Source organism: Paramisgurnus dabryanus, chromosome 3 (genome assembly GCF_030506205.2).
Source record: "Paramisgurnus dabryanus chromosome 3, PD_genome_1.1, whole genome shotgun sequence".
Lineage (NCBI taxonomy): Eukaryota > Metazoa > Chordata > Actinopteri > Cypriniformes > Cobitidae > Paramisgurnus > Paramisgurnus dabryanus.
In genome coordinates, this window is record NC_133339.1 from 45,474,724 (window position 1) to 45,491,005 (window position 16,282).

The window sequence follows — 16,282 nt, forward strand, 5'->3', positions numbered from 1 at the left end:
ATCCAATAAACATCCATATAGTGCATTGCATACCAGTAGTTGTAATAGTTAAGCAACAGGAATGCTGATACGAGATTTATTGAAATGGCTAAAAACATTCTATATTTACCTGCATCCCACTTTTTTATTTTTATTTTACGTAAACGTTTAAGAGTTCGCTGTTAATAGATCGATTCGTTTACCATCCCCTACTTTTATCAACAACTTCCCAAAAAAACTAAATCGGTCTTTTGCTGTTACATTATTGCTCAATGCAATCTGAAAGTAAGGTTATGTCACGAGTGTGATTTTGCGCGTTTATACCTTTATACCATATAAGGAAGTGAAAGTATGCGGGTGAGGCGCGCTAGACGTGCTGCAGGTCTGCAGATGAGGGGAACAGGAAACTACAGACGGTGAGATCTTCTGATATTCGGACAGCCCTTGCACGCGCTTAAGTGTGCTAGCACGAGAAAGAAGACAAGTGCACTGCATTGCAGCAGAAGTGTGGCATTCTCGCACATTCATTTCTTTACTGTGGGACACCACACTATTAAAATACAAGTGTGCTACGCCTGGCACACTGCCATAAGATTCTGTATACGATTGTTATCTTTTAATATTGACTGAGTAAGATCATGACAAAGATTGAAATCAAACTTTCTTAACCTTTTCTTGAGGTAATTTTAGGTCTTTATCAATTAAAGATCAGAGCGTCCATATTCAGCTTTGTATTATCCCTTATTTATAGTCATAATCTTGTTATATCCAATATCTTTGACGGTACTTAAGTTAAATGAATAGGGAAGATCATGTGTACTGTTATGTGGGTCACTTCTCCAATGCAACTGATATTTGTGCCAAATCCATTGTAGACAAAAGTACTTTCTTTGATGTCTTTGGATAAACCTCACACACGTGTCTTTCCTGCAGTTGTCAATCATGGCCGAGCAGGAGCCCACACCAGAACAGCTAGCCGCCATCGCCGCCGAAAATGAAGACACAGAGTCCGTCAACTACAAGCCACCAGCACAGAAAAGTCTTCAGGAGATCCAGGAGCTGGACAAAGACGATGAAAGCCTTCGCAAGTACAAAGAGGCTCTGTTGGGCGCCGGCGGTGTGGCCGTAGGTGTGTGCAACCTTGTTTCCTATGCAAACACATCATACTTCGATCTTGGTATTACAACAATTCTTTTCTTATTTGCACTTCTCTGTCAACACACTTTGATATTAGTTTGATTAGTGTGTCTTGGCTTATGCAGCGGCTCCAGGCCAGCTGATCTCCAGAGCCAAACCGCTCTCCCGCTGTTGAACGTAAATTATCCAGTAAGACGTTATCCTGGAGAAACAGTCCCATGAGCTGTCAGATCCAAGGACTGCGGTTAGGGGCTCTAACAACACTGATTGGAGGGTTGGGGATATGATCAGGGCTGTGAGCGTTTGATTTGGGAATAAAGTGTCATTTGTGTATAATTTTCAAATTAATTTATTACTCAAGGCTTTTTCATCTTTAAGGGGTTGTTCACACCAAAGCTTTTAAACGTGGCTGAAAATGCCAGGCGGACGCAGACTAACAGCTTTTTTCAGCTGAGCGCTTTGCATGCTATGATACTTCTGCTTTGTTTATCGGTCGTTGAATAATGCACCAGTTGGTTGTTGTGATGTTTGTCCCGCCCCTCCTGCACTGTCATTGGACGACCGAGTGAGAACAGACATTGACAAGCTGAAGTTGAATATTTTTCAACTCTCAGTGCGGAAAAGCATAACACCAGCTGCTACTGTTTTTAAAAAGCTTTGCGCTTCCATTGGAAACAATTGAAAACATATGCCATCCGCTGGCGTAAAAGCTTTGGTGTGCACGCCCCCTGAAGGTGCAGTAGAATGTAAAACTGTATTTATTTAGGCATAGAAGAATAATAAGAGATCTGTACATGGTAATGAATTATCGTGAGCCTTCAAGCAACACTAAAGAGTTATTGCTCTTTGCTCCCCCTACAGGTTAGAAGCGTAATTGTTCATTAGCACTGTCGTAAATACTGCAGCATAGCTGGCTCTGATTGGATTGTAGGTCTGCCGTAAAGCAAGTTTTTGTAGTTTTTACTCGAACTACAGGACCACTACCCGACGGTTGGAAACTTCTTTAGTGCGGTTTTGGCCGATAGAGGGCTGCAAAGCGAATGTGAAAGTGCCATTCACCCTGTTTTGAGTGGATGAACCACTTAAACTTTTTTGGAAACATTATTTTAAGGTAAAAAAAACTCTTTGGTGTTGCTTTAAATACGATTGTTTCCTCCTCCTTATATAAACGAATATATATAAATGAAAACAGGCCAATCTCAACATAACACCCACTGTGACGTTACAGTCAAGATGTACGCCCACAACGTTAAATTAAATACAATGTTGTTACAATGCTATAAACAAAGTTGTGACTGCTGAGTTAGCGCTATATGTTAATCAATGCTATATGCTAGCATTAACGCTAAAGTTCTACTATTGATGTTACAGTTAAGTTACGTTTTGTAGGTCCATATTGAAAAAACACAAACTAACCACTCAGAAACATCCATTAGCAATCTCCAAACAATTAATTATTCCTTAAAATCTGTATCTTCATCTGATACAGACTTAAACATAAGGTCTGTTTGCACACACACAGAGCTACTGAACTGCTCTGAGAAACAACCAATCAGAGCAGAGCTCAACATTATTATTCATGACCCTTTCAAATAAGGTAATAATAGACCATTTAATTCAAAAAGCAAATCCTAGGGTTGTAAATGGACATGTAAACTATCTCTAGTTCATTTTTGCACTTAATAAACCCACAAACTTTTTATGTAGACATCAGAGAACAATTTAACAGATATTTTCAATGCATTCTTTGGCACCTTAAACGGAATAGTTCACCCAAAAATGAAAAATAGCCCATAATTCAAACCAGACAACATTGAACAGTGAAAAGCATGTGCACCTTTTAAATTAAAATAACTCTAAAGATTAGGTCTAGGAGCCTAATCTTGGTCTTGTTTTAAAGAAGAAATTTAAGTTTTCTCAAGTCCCTGGAGATAAAATATTAAACAGAAAATATGTTATAGCAGTTTAAATGTATTTTATTATATAAAAATGATGCAATAACATATTATCTTTTTATAAATAAAATTATATAAATGTAAATGTTTCACGACAGAAAGTCTAGTTCGCCGCTTGAACATTTTGAGTGTACTCGCTTCATTTGCGCGTGAAAGCCGCACGTGAAATTCTAGTCATCGAGACATTCACGTGGAAATTTGCATCATGGGAGGGCCTTCCATAGCCCTCTGTTACTGCGCTTGCTTCCTGTAATCACTTCACTACTAGAGCAAGCTCCTGATTGGTTAACGTGACGCGTTTTTCCGCCAAAGTTCAAATTTTTCAACTCGTGCGTTTGCCGCAGCAATGCTCAATTCGCGCGAACTAGATTTGTGAATGAGGCGGCCTTATTCACGCCATAAGACCTCCAGACGCACGTCAACGCGTCTTTACATTGACTTAACATTGAAATCACTCACGCTTGACGCCTCTATCGCGGCTGGTCTGAACGCAGCATAAGTCTCAAGTAGTTTAATTCTTGTTAAAATCACAAAACATGAGGTTTGTGTCCCTTTTTTAGGGGTTTTACCAACAAAGGCCACTAGGTGTCAATGGTTTGCTGCATACTCTTGTCACATATTAACAAATACCTGTCACTATATTATTATTACTTCTAAAAGGTATCAACATCAAGAGCTATCCAGTGCATTGTGATTGGCCGAATACCTCAAGCGTGTGACGGAAATGTTACGCCCTTTACCATATTTGGAATATCAGCGTCTCAGTGACATGTGGGCGGCAACAATAATACAGCGAGAATAAAAGTTACGCCTTTGGGTTTAAAACTTTACTCTATGTGACTTTATGGATCTTCTATATGCACAAACAGGTTTTAACACTACAAAGTCATATACATAACTCTGTGTTCGGCATTCATGTAAATTATGGGCCAGTTTTTATTTTTGGCTGAACTATCAAACCAACAACTGTAGAGATGACATAAAACATTACAACATTTGATTTAAAGGAAACATATATGTGAATGTTCATTTAAAGTTACTTTAACAGATTTAGAAGGGTAGATCCTTTCACTAAGTACTTTAATCTTTGTGAATCTCAGAGTTAAAACATGATTTTATTTTTGTAAATAAAAGTTCTACATTTATGCATTTGGCAGATGCTCTTATCCAAACCAACTTGCATTGCATTCAAAGTATATATTTTTATCAGCAGTTTTGAATGAGATCTTCACTTTCAGCGTGACTTTGCGGTTGTGTTCTTGTAGCTCAGCGACAGTACCTCACGACCCTAATAAAATTAAAACAATCCAGGACGGAAAATCCTGTTGATCCAGGAATACAGTATGTCGGATATGCTGTGCAGTAGCTGCTGTACCCTCTGAAGAGCCTCTCCGAAAAGAGGTCACGTCACAAGAGCTCCTGCTCTTTATGCTTTGATCAGCAGCCAGACATACCCTTCATCTGAGAGAGGCATTTAATCATTGTTTAATATAAAGTGAATAAAGCAGCGCTCAAGCTGCAGACCCCAACTCATGCTGTAACATTACTTGTAGTGCACCATCCTAAACATGAAATACTGTTACTGTAGCCTAATGTAAAAGTCTGTGAAACCGAGTAGATATTCTTCACCAGGTTTGACTCACACTCGTGTCCATGTCAGATTAAATGCAGATTTTGCGGGGTAACAGGACACGTCACACTGGGTTTGATGTTTTTATGGCCGACATGATTGATTCTCAGTTTTCAAGATTTGGCAGCAGAAGGAGATTTCTGGTGAAAAACAACCAGTCTGTTATTTATCTTCAGAAGACGTTTACAGAGCATGTGTTATATGGGTCACTTTTATGGTACTGTTGGGGATTTAACTCTTTCTTGGACACCTTCACAAAGACCGTCTGATGCAATAGAAATATTAAGATCTCTGTAGTTGGATTGCAGGCCTTGTAAGTGTAGTCGGTCATTTGATGCCCGTTGCTTATTATTCACAATAACTTTTAAAACGTAAAAGGAGAGCTAATGTATTCCTGTAGCTCATCCTGTAGAGCATTGCATTAGCAACACAAAAGGTCATGGGTTCGATCCCATTAAAACATACTGATGAAATGTCAAATTTAAATGCACTGTATGTCGCTTTGGATTTAAGTGTTTGCCAAATGCATTATATGGACCATTAAAATAATATATACATACATACTGTTTCTCTGGCTGTAAAACATCTCATTAGACTTAGGGCGCACTCACATTATCCAAACCAAACCATGCCCCAGCGCAATTGTCACCCCTCCCTACTCCCCCAGGTGCACGCACTCACACTGTACTTCTAATCGATCCGAGTCCGGGGATGCTTTCGTCATTAAAATGCGATTGTTTTGAAAAAAACAGGAAGTAAAGCGCTCTCTTAACACTGGAACCCACCGTAATAAGTCTGTGTTTTTTATTCGGAGTCGTTTGGTGCGCGATTACAGACAGCCCTCTCACATGTCATCGTATTGCTTAGTTCATCTGTCACGTGTGCAGCTCGGACATTCACGTAACTCTGCTGCTTGCATCAAAGGGTTTTTACGGAGGCAGATGAACGTGAGTGGTCGCGCAACTGACGTCTTCACCTTTTGAATCGCGCTCAGACGCGATTGCGTTCACACCACAGCCTTCCGCGCCTGAGCCCAAGTGAACCGCGGTTTGGTTTGGATAGTGTGAGTGCGCCCTTAAGTGGTTGTAGGTTTTTTTTTTACTGCTTTGGCAAAAACCAGCTCTCAGAGCAAATGACGGCAATTTATTACTTTGATGACTTTGAGTAAGCCAGTGTAAAGCAGTCAATTCCATGGTACTTCTATAAATTATTGTAAATAATAATATAGGGCCTTATGAAATCAGTTTTAAGTATTCCCAGATTCCGTTTTTTCCTTTTTCCTTTATCTTTATTTTGTTTTAATGGTTAAATAAAATTAAGGTAATCAAAAAGCATATCTTATCAATTGAAAACATAAGGGGTCTTCAACCACTCTTCACTCAGATTTTAAAAATGTAAATTACCTTTTATATATATTTAACTTTTACCTATTATATGTGTCGCGTGCGGTGTAGTCACACAAGTAAATGTTTTTTTAAAGCATCAAATCAGATAAAGATGACTGGAGGGTAAAATTTTGGCCCTCCATTAAAGGTGCAGTGTGTAAATTTTAGTGGCATCTAGTGGTGAGGTTGCAAATTGCAACCAAAGGCTCAGTTAACTGCTCACCCCTCGCTTTTAAAACGCATAGAGAAGCTACGATAGCCCCCACCGGACAAACATGTCATCTTCGGAGACAGCTTCGTAAAAAATGTTTGTCCGTTAAGGGCTTCTGTAGAAACATGGCGGCACAAAATGGCGACTTCCATGTAAGGGACCCTCCGTATGTAGATAAAAATGTCTCATCCTAAGGTAATAAAAACATAACGGTTCATAATGTAAGGTCTTTATACACCCCTGATAATGTCATTTTTTTATATTATTTTGCATTTCTGTCAAGAGAGCCTTTTAAAAATGACACACTGCACCTTTAAACAAATACAATTTAACAACAATTTATTAAAAGTTTTATTTAAAATTACATATAGGCATTTCTGTCATTTGCTGATTATTGAAAGAAAAAATTATAGCATTTGAAAATGAGTTTTAATCAAGTTATAATTCTGTGTTGTACAGTAAATTAAATTTTTATGCTTGAATTCTGTATTGAGTTTCTGCACGAGAGCGCCCTCTGGTTTGCGGATGTAGAGGCATTTCACCGTCATTCATTGAGAAGCATAGCAAGCATCATCGGATGATCTATCAGAGCACCCCATTCTTGAGTTATTTTCATCCACATGCAGACATTGTTCTGTGGCTATATTGAAAGTTGCTCAAATACTTTACCGTTGATATAAAGTAGGTGAGAAGTGATAAAAGTAATCAAAAGTATAGAGAGTAGTATCTGGAGCAAGTGCTGGACACAGATGTGTAAACGATACAAGAAAAGTACATCAAATGAAACTTTTCAGAAGCTGTTTGTACCTAAACTAGATTTAGTTGTTGTTTTTTTTTATGCAATTTTGATTCAACAGCCACACAGTCTACATTGTTGTAAAACTAAAGCATATGGGTGTGTTTATTGGGTCAGTCCCCAGATTCTTCTCATCTTTTATTATATCATAGCACCTGATATCAGGCTATGTAGGTTAGCACGAGGCATAAAACAAACAAGTATTGAGATGTTTTCTGTTGTTCTTTCCTCAGATCCTAACGCTCCTAACGTTCAGGTGACACGGCTAACGCTTATGTGTGAAACGGCCCCGGCCCCGCTGACTCTTGACCTGCAGGGTGAGTTTAGATGCCTCTCATATATTAACTGTTAACTCTTTCCCCGCCATTGACGAGATATCTCGTCAATTAAGAGAAAACGCTTCCCCGCCAATGACGAGATTTTCCGTCTTTCCGCAATACCGCTATTATCCACCAGGTGGCGCCCTTCCGCAACTTTTTAAAACCGGAAGTATTGCCCTATGGCAAGCGGCTGCATGTCCGTGTCTGTTTTAAAGATCGCTCTGAATGGGATCTCTATGAAAAGTCCGTCACAAAAATTGAATTATTTTTGCTTTTTGCTCAAAATATGGTGTTTTTGCAAAAACCTACCCATATTCAAAAGCTGATTGCAAAAGAACCACTAAAGGTAGGATGAAACGGTTTTTTTTGTTTGAAAGCAGAGGGTCTGTTCTTTCATTTGGTATATTGTATGTTTATTTATTTAAAGAAGAACATTTTCTGGATGGCATTAAACTTTGGTGAAAATCATGAAAAACGCTGGCGCTGGCTGGCAACTTTTTTTTAAAACGCTGGCGGTGAAAGAGTTAAATATACACTTATGTCTAAACACAGATTAAATACTCCTGATACATCGGCCATTAACCTGTCAAGTATATTTGTCTTGTGATAAGTTTGTAAACATTTACGGTTTAATCGAGTTAATGGAGCTCTAAAGGAAAACTGAATTATGGCTGTTCACAATTCATAACATTATGAGTGAATGTTATATCCTCATGTGACTAATGTTTCAAACAAATGGCAAGATTTAATCTTCCCCTCACATGACCCAGAAACAGATAGAGACTGAGTGCTAAACACAGCCATCTGCTGGACACAAGCTATTACTGCATGCTGCTGACACATCAAACTAATTTTATTTTGCATTGTTTTATGCATATCTTTGATTAGATTTTTATCACCACAATAGCTAATACTTCAGTTATCTCCATCTTGAGGTTTCTTAACATCTGTCTGTGTGTTTGTTGTAATGTTCAACAGGAGATCTTGAGTCTTTTAAGAAGCAGTCATTTATACTAAAGGAAGGAGTGGAGTACAAGATAAAGATCACCTTCAAGGTTAGTTTACTGAGTCCTGACACTTTTGGGTTATTTTAACCAAACCAAGGGACAACTGAATACAAGTGAGGGTCTGTATTTTTAACTACACACATCAATGACTGTCTTTTACATGTTAAGTTTCCTGTCACGATTATGAAATTTGGCTAAATTTGGTAAATTGCCTAATAAATTGTGACTATTATGATGATAAATTGCCTGTTTTAGGGCTTTGACAATTATGACGATTAATTGGCTATTTTATTGCTTTGACATTTAATTCTCATATTTTTTTTCCTTTATGAAATCATTTTCAAATATTGTTGTAATTACAAAAGATTTACCTGGCAGTAAATATTAATACACATAGTAACACTTTTAAACGTAATCTGATACAGTCTCATTAATACAGACGCTGCAGCTCCCCCTTGTGTTTTTTAGAGAGATGTGCAATTATTGCCGTGATCTGAAATTATTGCGATGAGGTCAAACAATTGCAATGAGACATTATTTAATCATTGTGACAGCCCTACCTGTAAGCCAGTAAAGTGCCTGCTTAGAAATAATATAACATATATGTCACTGAAGAATGATCACGAGATCAGAGTCATTTTGAAAAGTTAAGTGACTGGTCCACCAGACACTGATGTGTTCATATATGTATATATCCTGTATTTCTAACCAGTTAATGCATCTTTTTACAGGTAAACAAGGAGATCGTGTCAGGATTGAAGTATGTACAGCAGACCTTTAGGAAAGGAGTAAAGAGTAAGTATTTATAAAAAGACTTTTAATAACTAAAAATGAAGAGTTTGGTTCCAAAACGCAATAAATGCCATTTTTGAAAAAATTGAGTTACTGCCAAAATCTGTATTATATCAGGTCAGTATTAAAAAGTAAATTCTTAATTTTACGCAAAATCCAATATCCGCCGTGTTATTGTGTTATCTTTTCTCCCTTTTTTCCCAAAACGCAATAAACGCCACTCCCCCTTTTCTACAGAATGCAATAAATCCGCTCCACAAATTACTGCGCACCATTCCACGCAATGTAAACAAACAATGGCAGCGCATTAAGTACACAGAGTCCTAGATTCCTCATCTACTTTGTACTTCTTGACATCAACAAACAAACAAAAACAAAATAATACTTTAATAGCATTGATAAACCTGTGGTGGCTTTCTGTGACGGGAAAGAAACGTAAGCCATCAACATCTAATAATTTACGCAAGAGGCACTCGGGAGACGATCGCTTGTTCTCACGACAGCATCTAGCTTCTCTCGTGCTAACACATTGACCCCAGGGGATCTTATGAAAAACTTTCCATAATTTTACTCAAAGTCAGCAAGAATCCCAACTGATCGCTGTGAAAAATGTTAAGCGACGACGTCATAACTGCGCAGCAATGACAGTGTTCCTAATATGACAAAGTAAGTGTTTTGATTAATGCCATTAATGTTTATTTTTTACATCATTGTGTAAAACTGTTCAACTAAATGAAAATAAGATGGCAAAGATGAATGCACATTTATACATTGATTGAATAGATTTATAGAATTTTGAAAAAAAACTTGGATCATGGATTTATTGCATTTTGTGGAAAAAAATTATTAGTTTTTATAATAAATCTTTGAAAATCAAGTAAAGTCACTTTCTTGGTATAGAAAACACGTTTTTACCGAAATTTGTCAAAATGGATTTATTGCGTTTTGAAACCAAACTCTTCAAATATATCTTTTGTCTGGAGAATCGTTTAAACCAGCATTTATTTTACGACCCTGATATGTTTGCTATCATATAAGATCTAAAGGGTTAAGTCTGTGTTTGTCAAGCCTGTCCTGATGTCTTGAACATTTTTAATGTCACTCGTATCAGACAAACCAAATTCAGCTCTTATAATCTTTACTGATGACCTGGGGGTCGTATCAGAAAGGAGGTTAAGTGAAAACTCTGAGGGTGGGTTGCACCAACAAGGATTAAATTAAGCAGAGTTTAGAGCTAATCTAGGGTTTGTTGATCTCAGTTTAATTTTAATTCGAGTTATGTTGCACCACTTAAATTTAAACACAGATTAATAAATCTTAGATTAAAACTTTAAACTGTATTAAACCCTTCATCTGTGATTTATTTTGTCCGCCATGTTGAATTTTCCGGTGTAATTAAACAGCAACAATGTTGACGTTGTCATTCAAAAAGGAAATAAACAGTTTATGCAAGCAAAGGTAATGTAATTTTTGTATTATAAATCACCTACATACACCGGTAGGCTAATCTAAAGGTCTGATTCAAATAAAAACATTTGACAATCTTTTAAAACAATTAACAGATCAGGAAATTAGTAGGTTTACTGTAAAATTTAAACCTGGATCAAAATGACAGTTTAAATGAAAACCTGATTATTTTTAAACCGGTTTAAAGTTTGGTGCAACAGAATTATTAAATAAGCTTTGATTTAAACCAGATTTAGGCCTAATCCTTGTTGGTGCAACCCACCCTAAATGTCAGACATTTTAAGCAAGCATAAATGAAGACTATTACCATCAGACGTCCCATCGTCTGTTGTGTGCAATGCTAACCCTCAGTCCTGTGTCTTGTTTTCAGTTGACAAAACGGACTACATGGTGGGCAGCTACGGGCCTCGGCCGACCGAGTACGAGTTCCTAACGCCCTTAGAGGAGGCGCCCAAAGGCTTGCTGGCCCGCGGCACTTACACCATTAAATCAAAGTTCACCGACGACGACAAGCACGACCATCTGTCCTGGGAATGGAACCTCAACATCAAGAAGGACTGGAAAGATTGAGCCGTTTCCAAACCCTGCTGATTTTCCTTCTTATCATTCTCCCTTCCTCTCCAACCTTCTCTAGTTCTCCCCACCATCATCATCATCATCCTCCTCATCATTATTAACTGGCGATTTAAAGGAAAAGGATCTTTCTCACTCCGTCCACTTTCCATCTTTCTCCCTCTATATCCCCGTTCCTTTCTCTCCCAATGAGTATTGAGGCTTTTCATGAAATATATATGTGAAAACAAACAAAATCGTGCACAATCCATATTTTGTGTTTTGCTTTGTTTGTATATAAAAGGAAAAACAGGAAAAATATAGAAAAAGATACAAATCTCGGATGCTTTTGACATGGTTATTAGTAATCTTCACTGTACCTGTGCCCTCATTCCTTTCTCCGACATTCCTTTCTTTTTTTTTAAACCATGATCTGCCTTTTTATAAAAGTGTATGAAAGCAGTTTGTCACTCAGTTTTGCCTTTGGGAATGTGTCCGATGCCTTTGAGCTGTATAGGAGGAGTTAGATGGATAGTTGTAAAAATGTAAGTGATGTGCTGGAGCAGGTCTTTACTTGCCTCTCGGTATGAATGCGTGAGTGTCAATGTGTGACTTAAGTTACGTAGGGTTTGTGGGACGTCATAATCTGTCCCGTCCGCTACTAAAAATCAGCCTTGACCCTGCTTTAATGTTGCAGGGTTTCCATTGAACCGTTTCATTGCCATGTGGCCTTAAAAAAAAATTATTGTGTAGCAAGACGTCGATGACCTGCCTGGGTTTAAATCCAATAAGATATTTGTCTTACGAGTCGATACTAAGCAAACACCATCCACATTATCATACCTCCATGCTTGCGCACAAACCTCCCAAAGACGACTGGTGCTCGCTTTGGAATATTGCACCCTTTGCTTCCGGTTTAGTGAGTTGTTGGCTTGCGCTCTGATGTTTAGCAGAAAAGGGCTTTTTGCTCACAGACCTCAGTATTGAACTACTCGACCGAAAAATGACAAACTACACTGACTGTGCCTCCAGTATTGACAACCACGAGGTGTGCTCAAGCGAAGGATGATGTTAAAACTCTAAAGATGCATTTTGTAGGACGACAGCTACGGAGGTCTAGAGTAAACCTAAAGTTTCAGTGTAGTGTAACCTCAATGCTCGATGCATCACTGTACTGTTTCATACACACACACACTTCATTAGCAACATTGTCTGCGAGGTAGAAGCCTGTTGTGCTTGTCCAAACCGCTGCTTCTGTCTTCATTCGTTTGGTTTTTCAGTGTACTTATCTCTGTGATAGCTGGAGATTACTGTTCACCTGTCAATATTAAAGTGTTCAGAACAGACTTCATGTTTCTTTTGTCTTCCATTCCTTCAAATTGATGCTGTACCATTGTTTGTTTAGTTTGCCACAGCAGGGGGATGTTACGAGGGTAAACCTCATTCTGTGAAATTCACCAGATTTATCTAACGGCATAAAATAACAACTTTAATGCTGGTCTTTGTCTAATTGTAGTGATGTACGAAAATAAAAAATATCAAAAGTGTGTGTGAACTTTATTCTGCTAGTGTCGTCAGGAGTGGACGAGCTGGTCTTCAAACGGCGCTTAGAGGCACATTCCACTTTTTTGAAAATATGCAAATTTTCCAGCTCCCTGTAGCGATATTAAGCACTGCCCGAAAATAGTCCTTTTGGTTACTTTCAATAGCAGGCAACTATTTTCGGGCAGTGCGTAATATCATTGCGCCTCCTGCAGCCATGTTACATCAGCAAAATTATTACGCCAGAATGAGAGTATAGTTCCTAGCCATATCTCCCTAAAAAAATCGCAACTTTTAATTTTCTGTCGGTCTTAGTACACGATGTAACTTAGTACACGATGTAACTACAAAAGAGTCAAGTTTTAAACTGGAAAAATATCAAAACTCTTTGGCCATTTGCTAATGGTCTAATCAGATTCAATGGATTATGCTAAGCTATGCTAAAAGTGCTACCGCCAGATCAGCTGAATGGACTCCAAAAAGGTAAGAATCAAATTTAACTTTAGGGAAGCTGGAAAATGAGGATATTAAAGTGGAGTGTGCTTTTAATGGAAACACAAAGCAACTGTGTATGACTCCCATATATCACAAAAAAAAAAACACTTGGGTAAGGTGGTTTTTCAGGTAATTGGAAAAGGAATATCACAAAACGGCAATAAAAACAGGTTACCTCACAGACATGTCACAATTTTTTTTAATATGGCACGGTATGTTTGATTGGAGGACAAGACAGAAGGGGTGTGGTCAACTTCACAAGAACCGACAAGCGAGTGTGATTCGAGTTGCTCTTGTGGTATTTTGATATCAACAATATGCCGGTCTGTGCGGTGCTGTATGAAGCCAAATACACATGCCACCATGGTTTTTGGAAAGACTTGAGGGCTCATTGGCCCTGTCCCAAATGGCGCACTTCATGTGGACTTTCGGTCTCGTGGCCTTAAATCGCTTAGTCTACGAGCCGAAGGGTGTCCCATCTGACATTTTTACGCTCCAAAGCATGATCATCAGCGCCCCCTTTGCACCCTTGATGTGGTCTTGCAGCAGGCTTTGCACACTTTACCAACCCAGAAGTCCTTGCGAAAGAGCAATCAGATGACGGAAGGGAGGAGTTCACACTGATGGGCAGCTTCCTATTTCCAGCATGACACTTGAGTCTGTCCCAAATTACAACTCTGGTGCGCCCTTTTGGACTCGCGTCAAGGGTCCCTAAGGTCTGCTCAACATGTTGTCATCAAAGTGTGGAATCTGAGGAGGTCCACAAGTCCGGAGTGTGCCATTTGGGACAGGGCCATTAAAGTTGCGCGTAAAGCCAGATTTATAGTCGTGCGTAAGCTCTACGCTGTAGGTTGATCGGTAGCCTGTGCGTAGCTCTGTTTAGCCTGATGTGCACCTCGGAAAAATTTAACAGCGCATCAGTTCTACGCAGACCGCAAGCACTGTGATGGGTCCACCAGACCCCTTCCCATCAGGTAAAAAATTGCGTAATAGGTATTTCCATTTGTGAGGGTAAAAACAAAGATGGGCCAAGTTGAGGAGTGATTTAACTCAAACTGCAACAAAAGTTGCTGTTTATTTACTCCCATCACTGCTGGTCTTCTCAAATTATACACAACAAGTTGCTGTTTCTTCTTCATTTGTTGGTTAAACTTGCCAAGCTGCTTCTTCGCTGACGGTCATGCTGCTACTGTGGTATGTATGCCCGTCGACTCGGACAACGACGCAAAAGTATAAATGATAGCCTTGATGCCGTAGGCTATGCAACTTTTTTTATATACACTTTTGCATTGTTTCCCGCGTCGACGTGCAATTCCATATGCAGAGCGCTAGTAGGCAGTATCCACCCGTGTAACTACAGTAGGAATGAAACGGACGGTAAACCCACAAAAAAAGAAGCAGCAGCTTGTTGTGTATGATTTGAGAAGACCAACAGTGATGGATGTAAATGAACAGCGACTTTTGTTGCAATTTGATTTAAGTCACTCCTCAGCCTATCTTTGTTCTCACCATCGCAAACAGAAATACCTATGAAGAAATGTGACGCAGGTTTTTTACCTGATGGGAGGGGTTCTAGTGGACCAATCACAGCGCCTGCGGTCCGCCTAGAACGAACATGTCATTGAAATTTTGGCGAGGTGCGCGTCAGGCTACGCACAGCCTACAGCAGGGTTCCCCAAATCTTACCCTGGAGGACCGGAGTACTACAGAGTTTAGGTCCAACCCTAATCAAACTTACCCACCTGTGATTTTCTAGTGGTCATGAAGACCTTGACTAGCTTGCTCAGGTGTGTTTGATTAGGGTTGAAGCTAAACTCCGTAGTACTCCGGCCCTCCAGGGTAAGATTTGGGGAACCCTGGCCTACGGTGTAGACCCCAGGGGTAGGCAACGTCAGTCCTGGGGCCTCATTTATAAAGCGTGCGTATGCACAGATTTGATCGTAAAGTGTGCGTAGGCAGTAATCCACTTATCCACGGCAAAGTCCATATTTATAAAAACTGTTTTTGACGTGAAAAAGTGCTTAGCGCCACGTCAGGGTCTGAGCAGACGTACGCTCTTTTGCTTGTCTGATTGATGCAGGTTTTTGGAAATATAAGACATTCTTGCTGTTTGAAATTGGGTTTTAACATTGACAAGCGCTCTTTTATATGTCTGACATTAATTACGCATCGTTTAAAGGCAGAGATCTGAAACTGCTCGACTGCGCGCACAAGTTCAAGTTCATTTGCGATTTATGGATTTGAAAGAGGTACGCACGTTGCACGTTTTCTGCGCGTACGTTCGGTTTATTAATCACACGTACGCATTTTTGTTAAATGATCGTAAGATCAAATGTAGGATGGTTTTTACGCAGCATTTTATAAATGAGACCCCTGGAGTGCCGATGTCCTGCAGATTGTAGCTCCAACCCTTATAAAACCTTGGCTACCTGTAGTTTCAGGTGACTTTCAGACCTTGATTAGCTTGTTCAGGTCTGCTTGATTAGAGCTGGAGATAAACTCTGCAGGACATTGGCACTCCAGGACCGATGTTGCCTACCCCTGGTGTAGAACTTATGCATGACTATAAATTACACTTTATCGCAAGATGACAAAATTCTGTTTTAATCGCATAACATTTTGCAGTAATTTTTTGTCAACATTTAGAAAATGTTTAAAGTTTTGCGCAAATCTTTAATGTAAACACAGCTACTGCTAATGGTCTTGGATTACTATAGGACTCCAGATGCACAGCATATAATGGTTAGAAAGGTTTTCACAGAAAGAGGATTACCATCTACAAATATCCAGTCTTATTCCTGAACCAACCTTATCTCACAGAACTCTGTACGTATTTTACAAGTTGGTTAATTCGTATGAATTCATACGAAGTGAATCAAACAAAAACGACCCTAAGCCTAGGGTCACAGAGACTAAACAAATCGTACAAAAACGTACAATGTGGGTGTACGAAAAAGCCACCTCGTAAAATACAGTACGTACAAATTGCCATACGATTGTGTTGTCTTGAACAT

At 39.1% G+C, this 16,282-nt stretch overlaps 1 protein-coding gene across 1 annotated transcript in view; it reads left to right on the plus strand.

Annotated features, from left to right (window-relative positions):
* arhgdia (Rho GDP dissociation inhibitor (GDI) alpha) overlaps window positions 1-12,577 on the plus strand; it is a 27,361-nt gene extending 14,784 nt beyond the window's left edge. Inside the window, exons 2-6 of the mRNA XM_065263118.2 lie at window positions 913-1,108; window positions 7,327-7,410; window positions 8,392-8,468; window positions 9,152-9,215; window positions 11,050-12,577. Of these exons, the coding sequence (XP_065119190.1) occupies window positions 922-1,108; window positions 7,327-7,410; window positions 8,392-8,468; window positions 9,152-9,215; window positions 11,050-11,249 (612 nt within the window). The 5' untranslated portion in view covers window positions 913-921 and the 3' untranslated portion in view covers window positions 11,250-12,577. The remainder of the gene's footprint in view (window positions 1-912; window positions 1,109-7,326; window positions 7,411-8,391; window positions 8,469-9,151; window positions 9,216-11,049) is intronic.
* Window positions 12,578-16,282: the final 3,705 nt, after the last annotated feature.